The sequence below is a fragment of the Portunus trituberculatus genome, chromosome 50, assembly GCF_017591435.1.
Source record: "Portunus trituberculatus isolate SZX2019 chromosome 50, ASM1759143v1, whole genome shotgun sequence".
NCBI classification, from domain to species: Eukaryota; Metazoa; Arthropoda; class Malacostraca; order Decapoda; family Portunidae; genus Portunus; species Portunus trituberculatus.
In genome coordinates, this window is record NC_059304.1 from 29549680 (window position 1) to 29570496 (window position 20817).

Here is a 20817-nt window from a genome sequence, read left to right on the forward strand (position 1 = left end):
ATAGCAAAAATATGTGAAAGGATAATAAAGAAGAAATGCAGAAACACGTAAGGAAATTAGAGAGAATACACACGGCAGCAACAAAGTTTGCCCCAAGTTTAAGTGAACGGTCATATGAAGAAAGGCTACGAATACTATGTCTTAGAACCTTAGAACAGAGAAAGGAAAGAATAGATCTAATAGCAGTGTACAGAACAACAAATGGACTGGAAAAATTAGATAGAGAGGACTTACTATTCTGAGAGAACAGTGGGTGGTGGGTGGATTCTATCCAGGTGAGGAGTGAGTGCCCTCTACCTCCCATAACTCAATTCCCTTCTGTTTCTGCTGTCTTTGCCTCCCTTTCTGTCCTTTCTAAGGCAGCCAGGGTTTATACCCCCAAGGATAACAGTGTCCCTGCCCAAGGTTGACCTAGCTGGTTGGGGTGGTGCTTGCAACACCTCCCTGTAAAAAAGTCTCCAGCCACTACCAGAGTTGGAGGCAGAGGTAGGGGTTGAGGCTCTAGGCGCAAGCAAGCCTCTAGCTACGACCCCGATCCGGTTTTGCTGGGGGAATCTGACTGTGCAAATCCCTCAGGTGCCGAGGCAACAGTGGGGCTTGACTACCCATAAGAAGGATGCAGGGGAAAACTTGTGAGATTCCTGTGTCCTGAATGGGACAGGAGGATCCCCCCACCTTATTTTCAGCTTGTTTTTTTTTTATGCAAGAGGGAAGACTGCCAAGGGCAACAAAATGTTAGAATAAAAAAGGCCCACTGAAACTGCAGGTCCCTAAAAGAATTGAAAGAGTCAGCCAAAAGCCAAGGACAAATGTCTTGACACCTCTCTCTTAAAAGAAGTCAAGTCATAGGAAGATAAAAATACAGAAGCAGGTAGAGAGTTCCAAGGTATGAATGATTGAGAATACTGGTTAACTTTTGTATTACAGAGTTAGACAGATAAGGGACGAGAGGAAGAAGACAGCCTTGTGCAGCGAGGCTGCAGGAAGAGGGATGGCATGCAGTTAGGAAGATCAGTAGAGGAATTAGCATGAAAATAGCAACAAAAGATAGAGATGCAACATTTTGGCAGTGAGAAAGAGGCTGAAGACAGTCAGTCCAAGGAGGTGACTTGACTTGATGAGACAATAAGCTTTTGATTCCACCCTATCTAATAAAGCTGTATGAGTGGAATCCCCAAACATGCAAAGAGTACTCCATACAAGGACGGATAAGGCCCCTGTACAGAGTTAGCAGTTGAAGGGGGCAAGAAAAACTAGTGGAGACGCCGCAGATGCCTAACTTTATATAGAAGCTGTTTTAGCAAGATACGAGATGTGAAGTTTCCAGTTAAGATTATAAGTAAAGGACAGACTGAGGATATTCAGTGTGGAAGAGGGAGACTGTTAAGTGTCATTGAAGAAGAGGGAATAGTTGTCTGGAAGGTTGTGTCGAGTTGATAGATGGAAGAATTGAGTTTTTGAGGCATTAAAAACTACTAAGTTTTCTCTGCTCCAATAAGAAATCTTAGAAAAATCAGAAGTCAGGCATTCTGTGACGTAACTGTATGATCTGTTGACTTCCTAAAGGGTTGGTCATCTCTGAAAGGACGTGGAAAGATGTAATGTGGTATCATCAGCATAGGAGTGGATAGGACAAGAAGTTTGGTTAAGATCATTAATGAATAATAGAAAGAGAGTGGGTAATATGACAGAACCCTGAGGAACACCATTGTTAATAGATTTAGAAGAGCAGTGGCTGTCTACCATGGCTGCAATAGGACAGTTAGAAAGAAAATTCAAGATAAAGTTGCAAAGAGAAGGCTAGAAATCGTAAGAGGACAGTTTTGAAATCAAAGCTTCGTGCCAGACTCCATCAAAAGTTTTTGATATGTCTAACACAACGGCAAAAGTTTCACCAAAATCTCTAAAAGAGGATGACCAAGACTCAGTAAGGAAAGCCAGAAGATCACCAGTAGAGTGACCTTGACGGAAGCCATACTGGCAATCAGATAGAAGATCGTGAAGTGACAGATGTTTAAGAATCTTCCTATTGAGAATTGATTCAAAACCTTTAGACAAGCAAGAGATTAAAGCTAAAGGATGGTAGTTTACGGGATTAGAATGGTCACCCTTTTTAGGAACAGGCCGAATGTAAGCAAACTTCCAGTTAGAAGGAAAGCTAGAAGTTGATAGACATAGTTGAAAGAGTTTGGCCAGGCAAGGTGCAAACATGGAAGCACAGTTTTGAGAACAAGAGGAGGTATCCCCATCAGGTCCATAAACCTTCTGAGGGTTTAGGCCAGCGAGGGCATGGAAAACATCATTACAAAGAACTTTAATTGAAGACATGAAATAGTCAGAGGGAGGAGGAGAGGGCGGGACACCAGAATCAACCAAGGTGGAGTTGTTAGCAAAGGTTTGAGAGAAGAGTTTAGCTTTAGAGACAGATGAGATGGCACTGGTTCCATCAGGATGAAATAAAGGAGGGAAAGATGAAGTTATTGATGTTTTTGGCCAGATGCCAGAAGTCAAGAGGGGAGTTGGAGTTTGAAAGATTTTGACATTTTTTATTTATGGAGTGTTTGGCAAGTTGAAGAATAGACTTGGCATGATTCTAGGCAGAAATATAAAGTGCATGAGATTCAGGAGATGGAAGGTTCAAGTACCTTTTGTGGGCAACCTCTCTATCATGTATAGCATGAGAACAGGCTGTGTTAAACCAAGGTTTAGAAGGTTTAGGTTGAGAAAAAAAATGAGGAATGTACACCACCCATGCCAGACACTATCATCTCTGTTATGTGCAGACATCCAGCACATGCTTGTCAGATTATTGTCCTTACACAACATGTCAAATTGCATGAACAGTGCTACTGCATTAGGTTCTGCCACAAGCTTGGTGCTACGCAAGTGCAAACTATCCAGGAGATTCAGCAGGCCTTTGGCAATGAAGCCATGGGAATAGCACAGATAAAGGAGTGGTGTAACTACTTAAAGCAAGAACAAACTTCAGCGAGAGCAAGTCATGGTCTGGGAGGCCATCCACCAGGAAGAACAAAGAATTAATTGCGAATATTCATCGAATAGTGAAGGATGTCTGTCATATAACCATCAACGAGATTGTCAGAGATGTAGGAATAAGAACAGGATCATTTCATACAATTTTAACAGAAGATCTGGCCATGCGACGAGTGCCTGCAAAATTTGTTTCCAAGTTGCTGGTGGAACAGCAGAAACAATTCTGCCTGGGAATTGCACATGACCTGCTTGACTGTGCTAACAGTGACTCTAACTTCATGAAGACCATCATTACTGGTGATGAGACATGGGCATATTGATATGACCCAGAAACAAAATTTCAGTCATCACAACAACCCTGAAAGGGAAGCGCTTTGAGTCGAGAGAGGAAATTGAAAAAATGACGGCAAAGCTCTACAACATTCCAATTTCAGTATTCCAGAAATGTTACCAATAGCGGCAGGACTGCTGGGAGAGTACTTTGAAGGTAATTAAATACAGTTTTTGAAAAGTACACAATTCTTTTCTTTATGCACCAAGGTTGCATACTTTTTGAATAGACCTTGTATATATATATATATATATATATATATATATATATATATATATATATATATATATATATATATATATATATAACACTACAGAAGCATGCAAATTTCAAATTATGTAGTTGCATACCTAATCCATGCAAGTGCTGTCAAATAATTTAAGGTAAAGCTGGATAATAAGGTGTATAAAATATGCAATAGAGTGGTTAATTTTTTAACATTCTTTTGCTGCAAACCACTAAATAAACAATGCACACACACAGAATGTAAGACATAAAATACAGTACATTCAGACACACATACACACACTTTTCAAAATGTTTATAAAAATTCACATGGATATAATAATTTTTGCTACTCTAACAATAAAAACAACACCAAACAACAGCCATCCAAATTTTTGTGGTCGGTGATCTACTTTTGATTCAATTCATCAAAATATGTGTGATCTGTAAAATACCTTGTTGGTCAGCCAAAGAAGAGATTCCAATAGAAGAAGAAGGCCATTATGAGCAAAATATATTGCAGGAGCTGCGGCAACTCCCTCTCCATTTCTGCAACAGCAATGGAATGAGTCAGTAGCATGCCCTGAGGGCAGGGTGGTGGCAGATACTCTCTTTACCCTTATTGATGACTATAGTCATTGATCACATTTTTAACCACTTAACTGAATATATGACATTACTTTTGTAATATGTCATCAAACATGCCTGTTTTTCTTTAAAAGAATTAATTTAACAAACCTGATTATTATTACAAAGAAAATAATTCCTACTATTTAATTTGGAAAACAATGCAGATGTAATAATAAATTTACTTTGTGGATGAACATAAAAGGTTCACAAACATTAAATTCATGAATTGACTCATTCCATTGCTAGGCTGCTGTATACAGTGATAGAAAATAAACAAAATCATTATCACCCTTTTCCTATCATTTTAAAAGAAAGTAATCCTCTAGACTAAAGCTATATAATTAAGCAAAAACATTATATTACAAAATAATATATGCATATCTATATGCTTCTTATGCCCTCCCATAATAACATCAATATAATATAATAAAATCACCTGAAGACAACATAAATAAAACTTAATATGCAGGCTTAACTGATCTAAGAAGGATAACAATGAAACAAATAGTGCCATAATCTTGACCATCTGATCTTCAGTACACCATCAGGCATATTCATGATCAAGTTCCTACTAACACTGTACTAATAGCAGTTATTTCCTCAACTTTTTTACAATTTCATCAAATTTTTGATGTTCCTATTTGGCCATGTTATGGTTGAGACAACAGCAAAAGTGGTAAACATCTTGCTTGCAATGCCATGTATTACATAATTATTACTGTACATACTAATATTTTTGCCTTGGATGGGCAATGACACTACCAGTAATTAATATTAAAGATTCAACATGATGCAAAAATACATCTAATGGAACATTAAGTAGCCAACCCAATGATAGAAGCTGTTCTAATAGCTGTGATGGTAGTAATATCATAACATTAAATGGGATTACGTCTGTTTTCAAGAGGCAATTTTTGGTGATGGACCTCACTAAAAACATAAAAAAATACATAATCCTTGCAGTGGCCAAGACCTCAACTGACTCTGTCACTGTTAACCTTAAATGGGAACGTGACTCCACCTGGAGTCAGGAATTAGTGGTTTTGAAAAGAGCGTGCCATTTTCCTGCACACTTAGCTTCGAGGTCTATGGGTCTGAGTCAAGTGTTTGTTGGTCATCAGATCTAGAGGAAGACAGCTGAGCTCCTTGGTAATGCTCTTTTCTTCCTAGGTAAAGGCTGTGACACCAGGTGGACCAAAAAAGTCTGTTTATGAAATATCAACTCATGAACATATGTAGGGGGGAAAACATTGTTTATAGGCCCGTATATGTGATATACATGGCAGTAGTACCTCTAACTCATGCTAAGTTCACTGGGATTTGATAAGAGTCCTGCTACAATTGTTCCCTCGTTCTACATGTGTGTAATAGTTTTTACTATTTTTTCTTCTGATTTCTTTCATAGGTAAATTTGACTTGTGACATCCCTGTGGATTGTCTGATGACAATACAGTAGTTGTCGGCTGAGGAAACTGTATGTCTCACTGGTGCAATAACATTCACTGAAGCCTATTAGCCAGTCACAGCTGACTTCATTTTTTATAGAAAATTACATTTTCAAGAATCACCTTTCTTTGGTTCAGAGCACCACAATTGCAATGGAGAGCATACAATTTATACATAATTTAAAAATAATGGTTTCAATAATATGTTCAAGCAAAAGTTATTATGATAAACCATGTTGTGGGTATGCATGTTCTGTTTATTTAACTGTTTATATATCAAAATTAGAAACAAAGATTGTTCATTTTCATTTTGTCAGAGACACCACAACTGGGAAGTAAACTAGGAATTATACACTATTTCTTAGAAAGTGCAATAATTTTAGTTTGAGAAAATTCAATTTTCTTACTTTTAATTCCAAGGAATTCCTATTTATACACTATATGGCAAAGTCACTATTTTTTTCAATATCTTTTAAAAATAAATCATGAAAATCAAATATGAACATAAATTTGTATGTTTTCACTTTCATTGTCTGACAAGATGTTTTCTTTTTTAAATCTGATCAAGTGTAACTCAATAAAGATGATCTATATATATTTTTTGCAATATTTTTGCAGTGGGTTCAAATGGAGTGAGGACACAATTAGTGAGTGAAATTGGTTGTTTCTGTTAAAGGGTTAAAGAATGGCCCTTTAACAAGCTTTGGCTAGAAAGAAATGAAGAGTTCTCAGGCATGACATGAACTTCTGAAATAGTGTCACTCCCAAAATCCAGCAAGTACCACCAAAGGACCGTGCTAACCATCTGAGCCTCAAAAACTAGAATAAGATGACCATCTCAACAACAAATAGAGGAAGAACTGTAGAAGTGTCTCAAGAGAGCTTAAAAGATTTTGACATTTCTTACTGAAGAAGCAAGTTTTGGCAAATTGAGGACAGATTTTGCATGATTTTGAGATGAAATATAAAGAGCAAGAGTTGCCAGGAATGGAAGGCTATTGTATCATCTTCTTGGACAGCTTACATGAGAAGCAAGCTAAGTTGAAGCAGAGCTTTGAGCTTTGGGATGTGGAAAGTGCCTCCATGCTGAGTTGTTCACCTTAGTAATCTGCTCTGCACAAAGAGAAGGATCCTTTTCAGAGGAGAAACAGTAATTCCCAAGAAAATCAAAATAGTACCACCTTGGATCCTCTAACTAAGCAGACTTGTAGTGCCAGAAACACCTCCACTTTGATATATCCTGAGACAATACTGGAGTGATGAGACAGGATACAAAAATAGAATTATAATTTGAAAAATAGTTTGAAAGTTTGACAGAATAAGGTGAAGGATTAGATAGTATGAAAATATTGAGAATGTTGGGTGGATCTCTAAGGCAATCAGGAATATGGAGGTGTATCAATTGTTTAAGGTGGCATAAAAAAAAACAATAATCTCTGTGTAAGCCTAATCCAAGTTATCTGAAAATTAGAGTTACCTAGGAGATTTTCTTTTCAGATTTTGCATGCCTGTTACCATTAACAGTTGAAAAGGTCTTTGTAATGCATTACATAAATAAGTTCTACATGCATAGCACATGCACACACACATACACACACACAGCACAGCATACCTCACACGTCTCTCATGGTCCTCTATAACAGCCATTTTATCTGCCATTAACAACATCCTCAGCATCTTAATTGACATGCAAGACACAGCCTTGCTTTTAGAAGCTATGGTAGAGTTACGAAACAACAATAAGGGATACAGAGTGAATGAAAGCTGAGGGAGAGACAGTCACACATCTGCTGTCAGCTGCATAACCCAGATCTTGGCATCAGCAGCCTGACCAGCAGTGCCACAGCACACACACCCATTTCACATACATAATGGCTCAGACAACTCTTCATATCACTAGGATGATGAAAAACCTATCAGTGGTATTTTAGCAGCATATACAAAGAGTGGCTTAAAATTACTTACTCAATCAAAAGACAAAAATATATTTACCAGTGCTCTCAAGATAAAACTTGAAAAAAAAAAAAAAAAAAAAAAAACATGAAAATGTCCAACATAACCAATTTCCGGCTTATTTGGGTCTGCATTCACTGTACTATACCTAAGTTAAATGGCTGTTAACTATATTGGTCAATGAAACGAAGATAGCTCAAGTTGGTAGTGAAATCTCTGAGTATGGAGATTCAGCATTAGGGAAATGATAAGAATGTGTTCCATTAAGAAGTCAAGTAAATATAGAACTTTATACAGTCAAAGGAGTTAGGTGAGAGAGAGAGAGAGAGAGAGAGAGAGAGAGAGAGAGAGAGAGAGAGAGAGAGAGAGAGAGAGAGAGAGAGAGAGAGAGAGGGGGGGGGAGGGGGGAGAATTAATTTGTAACAATAAAGTCTTATCCAGATGGTGGAAAATTCTTCAGCCTCAGAAACATGAACATGAAGAGCATGAATATATGAGCAGTAAAATTATTATCAACACAAACATAACCACTACTGAAAACAGGGGAAGTATACAATAACAGAAAAAGGATTACTGTCAGTGGCCTCAGATACCTCAATCTCTATAAGGAATAGGTGAGGCTTGGATGAAGTGAGGTAAAGTTTTACTAAAGAGATGTCAGATCTAAAACCATGATCACTGTAGCAATTAATAAAGATAAATAGAAGATATCATGACACCTCAGAATTGTATCTAAAGAAGAGCCTTGCTTTTATCGAGAAGGTTGATGTGGCAGCATGAGTGAGTTTAATTTTTGGTCTCAAATGTTAGAGAGCAGAGGAAGTTAAGATAAAAGGAAGCACAAGGATTGTGACATAAAGATGTAAGTATAATCGTAGTGTAGAATGGATATAATACTTTAATATAAAGAGTGGTTTTAGTACATACACCATACTGATTAAAGGATGATGATTAAACCAACTTTTTAATATCAGCTAATTTTATTTAATTTCTTGGTACCTGGTGACAACTGATTAAAAAGTTATCTATAAATCTCTAGTTGAATAAAAAAAATAAATAAGATTAATGAATAAACTAATAAATAAAAAGATAAACTCTTCTAAAGATCTAGTACTAACTGCCGTTTTTTTTCCATTGTTTCAATTATTAATAATTGGTTTGCTTTCTTTGGCATCAATTTATCACTGAACATAAAATGACATTTTTATGACTAAAATGTAGTTTTTCACTTGCCTGTTCCTTCTTCTATAGGCAATGAACACATTGTCTCCTTGAGTCTGTCAGTGACTAAAAAATTAACCCCCCGGATGTAAGTTGATGTGCTGTTTTCCTATTCCTCCCTGCGGTAGCAATCTTCACATCCCACTTCTCTATGACCATGAGAAAAAAACTCAAAAGAAAAACACTGTATGGGGAGGAAGGGCGGGAGTGTGTGTAGAAGGAACAGGTAAGTGAAAAGATACATTTTAGTTAGAGAAATGTCATTTATTTCACATAATACCTGTTCCCTCTACTATAGAAAGATTCCCACACTTAAGCGGTGGAGCAATGCTGAGTAAGGGGTTGACCATGGGTGAAAATGTCCACAAGGATTTGTGACTCTTACCAGGCATGTGTGTAAGTCATGCAGGGAAGAACACTGGGTAGTGCCGTCGTAGCGTCTTCCAATAGGAGTGTGGCACAAAGCAGCAGACGTTAAGGGACGATGCTGCCAGCCGCCATGATGGGTTCCGGGGAAAAGATCCCATCCTGGACCCTGTGGACTGCCCTAAGGTAGTGAGTGGCAAAAACAGACTGCGTTCGTCAGCAGATGACTGCCATTTACGTCAGCCATTACCTTGTTAGTGGACACAGTAACGACGTTGCCACACTCCACACATTGTGTGCTCTTACCCAGAGTGTAGGTCCCAGGTGATCAGGAAAATCCTCATGAGCTGCCCGTGTCAACTGCTGGAGAAGTAAGAGATGGCTGTCTTGGAGAGAGGGCAAATGTGGTCTTGGACCGAGAGAAAAAGGTGCCTAGGACAGGGACGTCCTGTGAAGGTACCACCGCAGAGCACAAACAGGACAGAGGAGCTGTTCATTGTTATTGGAGCAGACAGCCTCTGAAAGACTTGTCAGAACGAACTCCCGGGAAGTGGATTAGATGGGGCCTCTGTCTTGGCAACAAAATCAGGAAGATAAAACAGCATCATGTCATGACCCTGAACTGCAACCTGAGTGGACAGAGCCTGAATTTCCCCAACTCTCTTGGCTGTTGCCAGAGCCAAAAGAAAGAGAGTCTTCTGGGTCAAGAACCGGAGAGAGGACTGGTCTAATGGCTCAAAGGGAGCACCAACAAGGTGCCATAAGACAACGTCCACATTCCAAGGGGGCACTGTGGGCATTGGCCAGCATACTCTCTGCCCACAGGTGCAAATGACCTCCTGTAAGAGAGGTTGAGAAGAGGTCAAAACCTTTCAGACAGAAGACACTAGCCTTGTATCCTTTCACTGCCGATAGCAAAAGGTGACAGTCATGGTGCAAGTGGAGAAGGAAGTCAGCAAATTTTTTTACTGGAGGGTAATTCACAATGGTTGAACGCCGTCAAGATCCCACCAGGAGCTTCGTAACTCTTTGGGAATAGCCCTGATAACAGAGGAGTCGCTAGACAGTTTCCATGAGGTCAGCTGAAGCACGTGGAAATGGCATGGAAGCAATGGAAGTGAGGCTGCTGCAGGTCTGTCCGTGTTGGGAGGAGGCAGGGAGTGTCGATGGTCGCCTGTAGCAGATCTGGGAACCATTCCTTACGTGCCTAGAATGGTGCAATGAGTGGTGCAATGAGGATGATGGATGTCCCCTGTGACAACCGGAGCTTGGACAGAGGTTGCCTGATCGCCAGAAACGGTGGAAAGGCATATAGACCCATGTGGTCCCAAGAGAAGAGAAAAGCATTCATGACAATGGCCATGGAATCTGGGATTGGAGAGACAAATGCAGGGAGCCTGAAATTCTGGCTGGTGGCGAATAGATCCACGAGGCATCCCCCAAAGTTGCCACAGGGCTCGACATACATCGTGGTGAAGAGTCCACTCTGTGGAAAAGACCTGTGACTCCCAGGTGAGGGAATCTGCCACCATGTTGCAAGATCCACTGATGAATTGAGGCCTGCGAACAATAGCTCTGTCCTCTGTCCAACGCAACGTCTGCTGCGCTTCATCGTTGAGTGTTGAAGAGTGAGTATCCCCGTGGTAAGAGAAATACACCAGAGCTGTGATATTGTCTACAAACACTCCCACCATCTTGCCCTGGAGGATGTGTTGGAAGTATAGTAGAGCAAGTCAAACTGCTCAAAGTTCCAGAACACTGATGTGGAGAGATGCTTCGTCTTCAGACCAGAGTCTGCCCACGGTGTAATGAAGGAGGGAGCAGCCAAAACTGTGTATGGAGGCATCTGTGTACACCAGAAAATCTGGCACCAGGTCCTAGAGATCCCTGCCAGTGAGAAGATTGGATTCCCTCATCCACCACTGTAGGTCCACAAGATTGTCGGGAGTCCAGCTGATTTGGATCAAGTTGTCTTTCGTTGAGCTGGACCATTGAGAGCGAAGGCAAAACTGTAGGCTCCACATACGCAACTGAGGCCCTGGAACCAGGTGAGTGAGGGAAGCCATGAGGCCCAGTAGCATTAACCATTCTTTGGCAGGCGGAAGTCATGAATCCATGAAAGATGAGAGAGAAGATTGTCCACTCAGGTCTGTGTTGGGAAAGACTTCAAAAGAGGAGTCTAAATGTTGACTCCCAAGTAGACAATCTCCTAAGCCAGCCATAAGCAAGATTCGTTGTAATTGATGCAGATCCTGAGGCAGGCACAATGCTGAAGCAGGACTTGGGTTGAGTTGAGAGCCTCTTGGTAAGATGATGCCAAGAGAGGCCAGTTGTCCAGATACTGTACAATGTGGATGCCCTGCCTATGTAACTCCGTGGAAACAGGTGCCATAATACTGGTGAATACCTGTGGAGCCATAGACAGGCCGAACCACAGTAATCAGAACTGGAGCATACATTCGCCCCAACCAAAATAAAGGAACCATCTGCTCTGGGGATGGACAGAAACTTGCAGGTAAGTGTCCTTCAGGTCGACCGACACCATCCAATCATGTTGGCGGACGGCAGCCAGTACCATGTGGATGATTTACATTTTGAACTTCATTGTGGTAATACATTGATTGAGGAAGGAGAGGTCGATGATTGGACAAAATCCTCCCATCACCTTGGGAACCACGAACAGCCGACTGTAGAACCCTGGTGTAGGAGGAGCCTCCTCCACTGCGTTCTTGTTGAGGGGAGCTGTTACTTCCTCCATCAGAGCCCTGCCTCGCTCAGAATCTGTCAAGTAGAAGCCCAAGTGCTGAGGCACCTGAGACACTGGAGGAAAGGAGTGGTAAGTGATCTTGTACCCTTCGTGAAGAACTCGTAAAACCCACTCTTCTGCCCCCATGTCCCCCCTGGTGGGCTGATGTCGGGCATGGCAGCCTCCAATTGTAGAAGTTGGAGAAGGGGAGTCATTTCCAAAATGTCTGGATCTTTGTCTCGAAGAGGGACGTCCAGAATCATGGAAAGTGCGAGGGTGGAAGTGCGGTTTGAAGAACCGTTGTTGGGTTGGACCAGGATGAGGGCAAGAGTCAGCAGAGGTGGAAGGGCGCGGATATTTATCCACAAGCGGTGTTCTTGTTCTTGGCTTTGTTTCGATGAGAGCCTTGGCTGCCGCCTCAGTAAGTGAAACTGAAACTGCCTGCTGCGCTTGATCAATGGCCTCCACACTAGCCAAGTCAAACAGCAGATCCGAGTCCATGTTTGAGTGGTGAGGCTGGGCCTTAGAAACCGAACTGAACTGGTATGGAAGATGTGAATGATAGGACTCCCTCCTCACTGCCCTTGTGTTGGCCAGAGCAAAGGCCGTGATCCTTGCTTGGTCCACCGTAGCACATTGAATGCTGTGTGTATGTTGGTGTAGCAAATGGTCCCTCACCCAATGACATGAGGGAAGTTCTGTGTGTCCCGAGTGGTAAGAAGAGCCTCCTCAAGGCACATCACCTCCCCTTGAGAAAGCGATACCTGCGGGTCACCACACACAGTCAGGTGTTCAACCAAATCATGGTTCACCTTTGCAGGAAGGCTTCTACCTTCATCAATGCTAGACCTATAACTTCAGTAGTATCACCTGACAGGATACTTGGCAAAGGATGGCTTAGAGGACTTGTTGGCACATGTCAATTCCTCCGAAGCTTGATGAAATCTATGGAATGAGCACGCCTTAAGTGAGGAATGTGTAACTGACCAGCCTGTGAGGAATCTCACCCTTTATAATGCTCAAACGGTGGCTAAGCCCCAGCCATGTAGGTCCGTTAAGAGCAATCAGGTTGGATACCACACAATGCTCTGCTTGCCCAAACCTAACAGTAAAGCTAAGCATTATGGTTTCACCTAAGGGTAAGCAAAAACCTTTCTTCCAGGTTTATTGTCAAAAATATATCACAGGTCGTTGTAAATACTTAACACATAAAAACAACTCGTAACATAATATGCTATAATAGTATGGGTGTGTGTCTAAGTACATGTCTGTGAGGAGGAAAAAGATGTATGTGTTAATTGTGAAGGAAAACTGCAGAAACAAATAGTGGGTAAATATAGTTTTAGGAAAATGTGAAATGTGACTTTTAGAGTGACTGAATAGAGCATGGGACTTCAGAGTGTATGGAAGAAAATGGGTGAGTTTAAGGACACACTACAAGTTGTGGTAGGAACCTCACTCCTCTGCATGCCCAGGAGAAGGGGAGAGTAGTCCTGTACCACCGGACCACAGGCTTCTGGAAGCTTCTCACAGACAAAGTCCATCATGGCTGTGAAGGTAGGGAAAGACTCTGGAAGACAGTCTTCTGAACCTGAGGAATTGCCCTCCTTTTCCCCACAGACTGATTTCCAATACCCACCCAGCGACATGGAGGGACAAGTGATGGAAGGAACATAGAGAGGGGAGTGAGAGCCATGCACTGAACCCGCACCGATGTGGTGTGAAGGTTGCCGTGGAGAAGGTTGTTGTGGAGCTAAACGGTGGTGACGATGCGCTATGGATGGGAGAGAGGGGTGACTCAGTGCCGTCTCTCACACCCCACCTCCCTTGGACCGAGTGGCTGGATGTGCTTGATGCTCCTTATCACCACAAGCAGTACAACCCTCAGTCAAAGGTCTGAGATAGGCTAGCAGGCCAAGAACCTCACTTGTAGCCATATCTGGGCCCCGGGCTGAAGGAAGCAACAGAGAGGCAGACCTCGTGCTTCCCCCCAACCTTGGCCTGGGACCGTTTCGTGAACGACGGTGCGTCTGCCATTGTGGCACGCTTATCCGAACGAACACTCGATGGCCTGTGTCCCAAGCTACCTCCTGTGCCTCCTTGGCTAGGAGTGCCTCTTGCACTCTGCTAGGTGCCACGGGGAGATTGGTCAAGAGCTAGCCGGACATTCTGCCTGAGAAAAGGAACTTGCTGGAAGCTTAGCAAGATTATTAACACTTAAAGTACGGGGTGTTGATTTACTTTCTGTCTGTTACAACGGGGAAAAATCACACCTGTCAAAAATGCTAAAAATATTTTTTCCTTATAAAACATATTTCTTTGTGTTATTCTGAGTACAACAATGTAGTTTTTAACATGTTATGACCTCTGAGAGCAAAGTTATTGCATATAAAAAAATTCATGGCAGAACCCGCCGCTAAGAAATACCCCCCAAACTCTGATAACACCGCGCGCGCTCTCTCTCTCTCTCTCTCTCTCTCTCTCTCCTTTAGGGCATTTGAATTTGATGTAAAAGTAGGAACTTTTGCACTTCCATGTCAAGAAAATGTGAACTCAGATATATGAAATGATGTGCAAAACAAGAAAAGAAAAAGAAACCATATATTACAAGTATTGTGGATTTCGATAATACAGTCAACCCTCGGCTATCGCGACTTCAGCTATCGCGTTTTATTGCTATCACGCACCCATGAAAAGCTGCTAAAATTTCATTATCGTGACCTCAGATGCCTGCTATCGCGCGCCCAGCCATGATGTCATGAGCGCTCATTGGCCAAAACTGCCTTCCGCCAAGATCAATTCGGCTATGGCGCGACTATTTCGGCCCCAACTGGGCGTGATAGCTGAGGGTTAAGTGAAATTGTAATGTGGCAACTCTTATTAGCAATGGGATTCCCGTGACTTGGCCGACAAAGCACAGTCTTGTAGAGGCATCCATGGGTGAAACACACCACTGCATTGCTCGAGGGGAATAGGCTACATGAGGAGGTTTATGAACGTCGATGTGAGGGTTGGTCTCTGTCTCCCAGATCATTATCAAAATCACTACTGGAGTCTTCACTTTCTTCTATCTCAATAAAAAAATCACTGTCTTCATTTTCATCACTCCTCAATGTCACTACCGAGTAACACAGACATAACATCACTTGGAGTACCATTTCCTCCCTCCGGGTCACGGGATTGCCAGATGTTGCCTCGAAATGGGAAAAGATGACCTATTGTGAGAGAACATAGGACTCAAGGCTCAAGCAGATGAGCAAGAAAAGGTGCCAGATACCTCTACTTGCCCTAGGACCGATAGTGAGGGGGAGAGATTCAAATGTTTAGCGCGGAAAAATCATGATTCCCGGAATTATCCCTGCCACTCCGCACGCGACGCTACAATTGTACATATACGATCACCCTACTTTAAGGGTTAAGACATGAGAAGCAATCATATCAGAAAGCATGGACGGCAGTGGAGAGCTGTGAGCAAACATGGCAGCAAATTGACCCTCCAAGGGCAGAACCTGGCCTGCCTGGAAGGCCGAATCCTGAGGGGAGACGGAACCCACTGAAGACAATGAGTCCACATGCAACTCAACGTGGGGTGTGTCACCAGCCCCAAACCTACTTCCTAAAGCACCAACACTACCCTGATGTTTAGCAAGGGCGCCGCTCCAACTTAGCCTGATAAACCCTGGCCAAGTCCACCATCATGACATCCCAGCCTGCACATTCCTCACACCTTGAAGAAACAGTACAAGAACCTCAACACATAATACATATGGTATGAAGGTCATGGAAGATGTTAGAAAGAGCTCTGCTGCATTCCTGACGTGCACACAACCTTTTGGAGGAACCAGAAGAGAAGGCAGAGTGTGCTGGGGCCAGCGGTGGAGTCCCCGAGACACCAGAACTGTCTGCTTCGGACCGCTGGCCGCCAGTGATAACACCATCTGTTGGGTGACATGTGCCTTCCCCCAGCACATCACTTTCAGCAGGGGATGGTGGAAAAGAAGCCACATGAGAAGACATCTTGATAGAAGAAAAAAAACACCGACAGCGTAGCAAAAAAACATGGAGAGCAGTGCGTGTAGCTGCAAGGAGTGTCAATAGAGAAGTAGAGTGTGAAGATTGCTACTGAAGGAAGGAATAGGAAAACAGCACATTGACTTGTGCACGGGGGTTTGATTTTTAGTTACTGACAGACACAAGGACACAATGCAATCATTGCCTATAGTAGAAGGAACAGGTCGTATGTGAAATAAACCTTATTACATAAATAGCATTACTCTATGGATTAATCACAGACACTTAATAAAATGATTTAAGTAATAAATTACATTCTATATCCATTCTAAACTATTTACATATTTCTTCATAACACATAATGATGCAAATGCACTGAATGAATTCAATAAAAGCATTCATTTACTGAGTCCTATTAACTGTCTCATTTGTCTCTTTCCAATGAACTTTTGTAATATCTTCATCCATATTAGAGCTATACACAGGACTAATATCATAATGAAAATAAACAAGAGCTATACATAAGACCTATATCATAATGAATATAAACAAGGGGAGATGCAACAGACATTTTGAACATCATCTTGCTCAATGTGGTGTGACATTAGTCACTTATGACCCATAATAAGATATAATTCAGATAAGAAGCAATCAGCTTAATTGGTTTTGAAATTGATAATCATTAAATAAAAAAATAAAAAAATAAATAAAAAATAAATAAATAAACAAATAAATGCTATATTGACAGCCTAACTTAGTACATAGCCAGGAACTACATGAAGTATGACACATAACTGATTATAGAAAAGAGCAGTGATGGTGGTGTGGGGTAACACACCTTCAACACCCAACAACTTTACTTTAATAATATTATCTTAAGTATTCAACAGTGAGTTTTGTTGCCATCATATTTGGTGATGTTACTGCATATTACATCAATACATGTATGCACCCTCAATCATTGAATGTAGGGGCTGTTGTGGCACAGACAGCTACCATGGTACAATGGTGCCAGGTGCTATGGCAAAATGGTATTATTCAAGGATGAGGGTTATGGGATCCTCAGGTAGACAGATTCAAATCATGGTCATCATCTTGGGTTAGGAGGGTGATACTTAGGGTACTATTTCCATATGTTAAGATCACTTAAAACTAAAGAGATGCGAATGCAAAAACTGTTCAATATAAATAAATTCAACATAAAAAAAAAAGTTTTTCATAGTTTCAATCTCTACACTTTTTTCCTGCATAAAGCCTGCTCTATAACTACACATTTCTCTGCTCAGTAATCAAAGAAAATTTGTATTAGTACAAGCAAGGTTTCTCCACTCCCTAAGGTCACTTATCACCAAGAATTTTTGGTACAAACAAAATTATCAAACTCTCTACAGATCATTAATCACAGAGAATTTGTTTTTCACATAATAAAAAAAATTAACATCCAACAATCTATCCCAAATAAACAGTATATATATCCCCTGTAATGCTACAAAAAATAATAGTGCACAATGCTATCTCTCTTATCATGGATAATAGAACTACTGTTAACTACTGCATACCATCAGCGATCTTCATCACGTGATTCAGAGTTTGACATATGATAATTCACAGCTAATATATACAGGTATTCCCCATTATACAATTCATCATTAAATGATGTTTTGCTTTTACAATATTAAATTTTTATTACAATAATTCTACTATAGGATCGATCGATCGATCGAGAGAGAGAGAGAGAGAGAGAGAGAGAGAGAGAGAGAGAGAGAGAGAGAGAGAGAGAGAGAGAGAGAGAGAGAGAGAGAGAGAGAGAGAGAGAGAGAGAGAGAGAGAGAGAGAGAGAGAGAGAGAGAGAGAGAGAGAGAGAGAGAGAGAGAGAGAGAGAGAGAGAGAGAGAGAGAGAGAGAGAGAGAGAGAGAGAGAGAATCATATAGGTAATTGCTTAGTTGTATATTACAGGGTTGGAGCAGAGCTCATAGTCACCTACATGAGTGTGTATTTACCTAGTTATATTGTAAAAGGTTCGAGTGGGGCTCATAGTGTTTTGTCTCCATATCTATACTTATCTAATTTTTCTTTAAAGCTATGCACATTATGTACTGTAACAACTTCATCACTCAATGCATTCCACTTTTCCACCATTCTATGTGGAAAACTGTATTTTCCAATATCCTTCACACACTGCTCTTTCCTAATCTTCATTGCATGTCCTTTTGTCCTTCCAACTTCTTCTGTGTGTGTGTATTTACCTAGTTGTATTTACCTAGTTGTAGTTTTCCAGGGCCTGGGCTTTACGCTCGTGTGGCCCCATCTCCATATCTACACTTATCCTATTTTTCTTTAAAACTATGCACACTTGTTGCTGACACCGCTTCTTCACTCAAACTGTTCCATGTCTCAAAACATCTTTGCAGGAAACTATATTTCTTAACATCTCTCAGACATCTTTCCCTCCTCAGCTTTTTACTATGCGATCTTGTGCTTCGAATGTCTTATTCTTCTCTCAGGATCAGTTTCTCATTATCCACTCGGTCCATTCCGTTGGTCAATTTATAAACTTGTATCAGATCCCCTCTCTCCCCTCTCTGTTCCAGGGTTGGTAGATCCATAGCCTTTAGTCTCTCCTCATATGTCATCCCTTCAAATTCTGGAACCATTCTTGTAGCCATTTTTTGTAGTCTCTCCAGCTTCCTTATGTGTTTTTTTATGGGAGATCCACACTATTGCATATTCCAATCTGGGTCTTATTATAGTACTTATCAATTTCTTCATCATTTCTTTGTCCATGTAGTGAAATGCTATTCCAATTGCATATTCCAATCTGGGTCTTATTATAGTACTTATCAATTTCTTCATCATTTCTTGCTAGTTCTTCCCTACATTTTTTCAGTATTCTGCCTGAGACTTCATCTGGTCCCATTGCCTTGTCTTCATCCAGTTCCTTCATGAATTCTTTTATTTCAAGCTTGGTTACTTTAATCTCTTTCATATAGAATGTCTCTCTATTACTCTGTGGCCTCTCAAATTTGGATTCCTTAGTAAAGACCTCCTGGAATTTTTTATTTAATAGTTCTGCCATACTTTTTGGGTCTTCCACCATCCCGTTCTCTCCTTTTAACCTTTCTATTGTTTCTTTTTGCCTAATTTTTTCCATTTATGAATCTATAGAATAATTTTGGTTGCTCCTTACATTTTTCGACAATGTCTTTTTCGAAGTTCTTTTCCTCTTCCTTCCTCACCTTAACATATTCATTTCTTGCTGCTTTGAAGTTTTCTTTATTTGCTGGATTTCTATTTCTCCTCCACCTTTTCCATGCTCCATCTCTTTTCTCGTTTGCCTTGGCACACCTTGCATTAAACCAATCTTTCTTTCCTTCTTCTTTAGGTCTATATTTCGGGACATATTCCCTGACTCCTGTTTTGCATATTTCCAAAAATAAGTTATATTTGTCTTGCATTGTCTCTGAGTTTTCCATCTCCTCCCAGTCTACGTTTTTAAAATAGTTCTTGAGATTCTCAATATCAGCCTTTCTGTAATTTAATCGGTCTCCTTTGTATGTATCGTCTCTATCTTCCTTTCCCTCTTCTATATCTATTTCTAATATTGCATGGTCACTCTTTCCCAATGGGCACTTATATCTTATATCATCATTCATTTGTATACCCCTTGTAAAAACTAGGTCCAATCTCGCCAGCTCGTCGTTTCCTCTGAATCTTGTGCATTCCTTTACTCTCTGGTCCATCATATTGTCTATCATTAGGTTCAAGAATCTTTCTCCCCAGGCTTCTTCCCCCATACCACTTTCATAATTTTCCCAGTCCACTTCTTTACAGTTGAAATCTCCTACTAATATCACTTTTCTCCTTTCTTTAATGATTCTCGTTAGACTCCTTATTGTGTCATCTATCATGTCTTTATATTCTTGATTGGTCCATGAATTTGTTTTTGGTGGCACATATGTTACAATGATTGTTAACTCTTTTTTATAAATATGCATCTTAACATACAATACTTCTGCTTTTCCTTCCCCCGATTCCATTTCGTTTATCACTATCTCCTTCCTTAACATAATCATGACTCCTCCTCCTCCTTTACCGAGTCTGTCTCTTCTCCATACATTATACCTATTATCCAAGTCTATTTTGATTGCCTTATTTAGTTTTGTTTCAGCCAGGCATACAATATCTGGATTTTCTTTCTTTATGTAATCTCTTAATTCTAGTTTACTTGATAACACCCCATCTATGTTCATATACATCATTTTTAGTCTCTTGCCTTTATCATTTTTAGTTAAACTTGTTCCACTTTTTTCTCTTCCTTCTCGTTTATATACCATTTCCCTATCCTGTCTCCCAGAATTCTTCAAAAAAATGCCTTCTTCTCCTCTTCTGACCTTTCATTATTCTTTTCCCTTACTGCTGCTGCCAGTTCACTGTATCTCTTCCTTTCTTCGTCATTTCTATTTTTTTTTATATAGATATCCTTGCAGCCTTCTGTTTCTCTAAGTTTTGTTGTTCTATATAATATTTCTTCTGTTGCTGCTTGTGATTTTAGTAGTATTTTAATTGGTCTCGTTTTTCCTTCTTGATATGGTCCCATTTTGTTTATTTCTTCTACTTCCTCTTCCAAGTTCTGCCTATCTTCGTTGTTTAGATTCTTCAGTAGGTCTTTGACTGATTTCATTTCTTCTTTTTCTCTTTTTGGTCTATATTTTAATTTTTTTCTTTTATTCCAAATATGACTACACTTCTTTTTTCTGCAATTTCTCTAACTAAATTTTCTTTTGTCTTAAGGACTCCTATCATTTTGCTTGTCATATTTTCTTCTTTTTCTTTAAGTTGTTCTGGAATCACCTCCTGAAAATCAGCCTTATCTTTCTTATCTTGGACTCTCCATG

The 20817-nt window shown here is 40.5% G+C and overlaps 1 protein-coding gene across 11 annotated transcripts in view; it reads right to left on the reverse strand.

Annotated features, from left to right (window-relative positions):
• The window catches only part of LOC123500132 (E3 ubiquitin-protein ligase RNF185-like), a 237748-nt gene that overhangs the window by 68429 nt on the left and 148502 nt on the right, over positions 1–20817 (reverse strand). For 2 of the 11 annotated variants that reach the window (XM_045248805.1, XM_045248806.1), the window contains exon 5: positions 4006–4099. The exons of 8 other annotated variants lie outside the window; for them this stretch is intronic. In XM_045248805.1, the coding sequence (XP_045104740.1) occupies positions 4014–4099 (86 nt within the window). In that variant the 3' untranslated portion in view covers positions 4006–4013. Of the gene's footprint in view, positions 1–4005; positions 4100–5331; positions 5358–20817 lie in introns of those variants that run through there. One more of the 11 variants, XM_045248809.1, reaches the window with a different exon arrangement.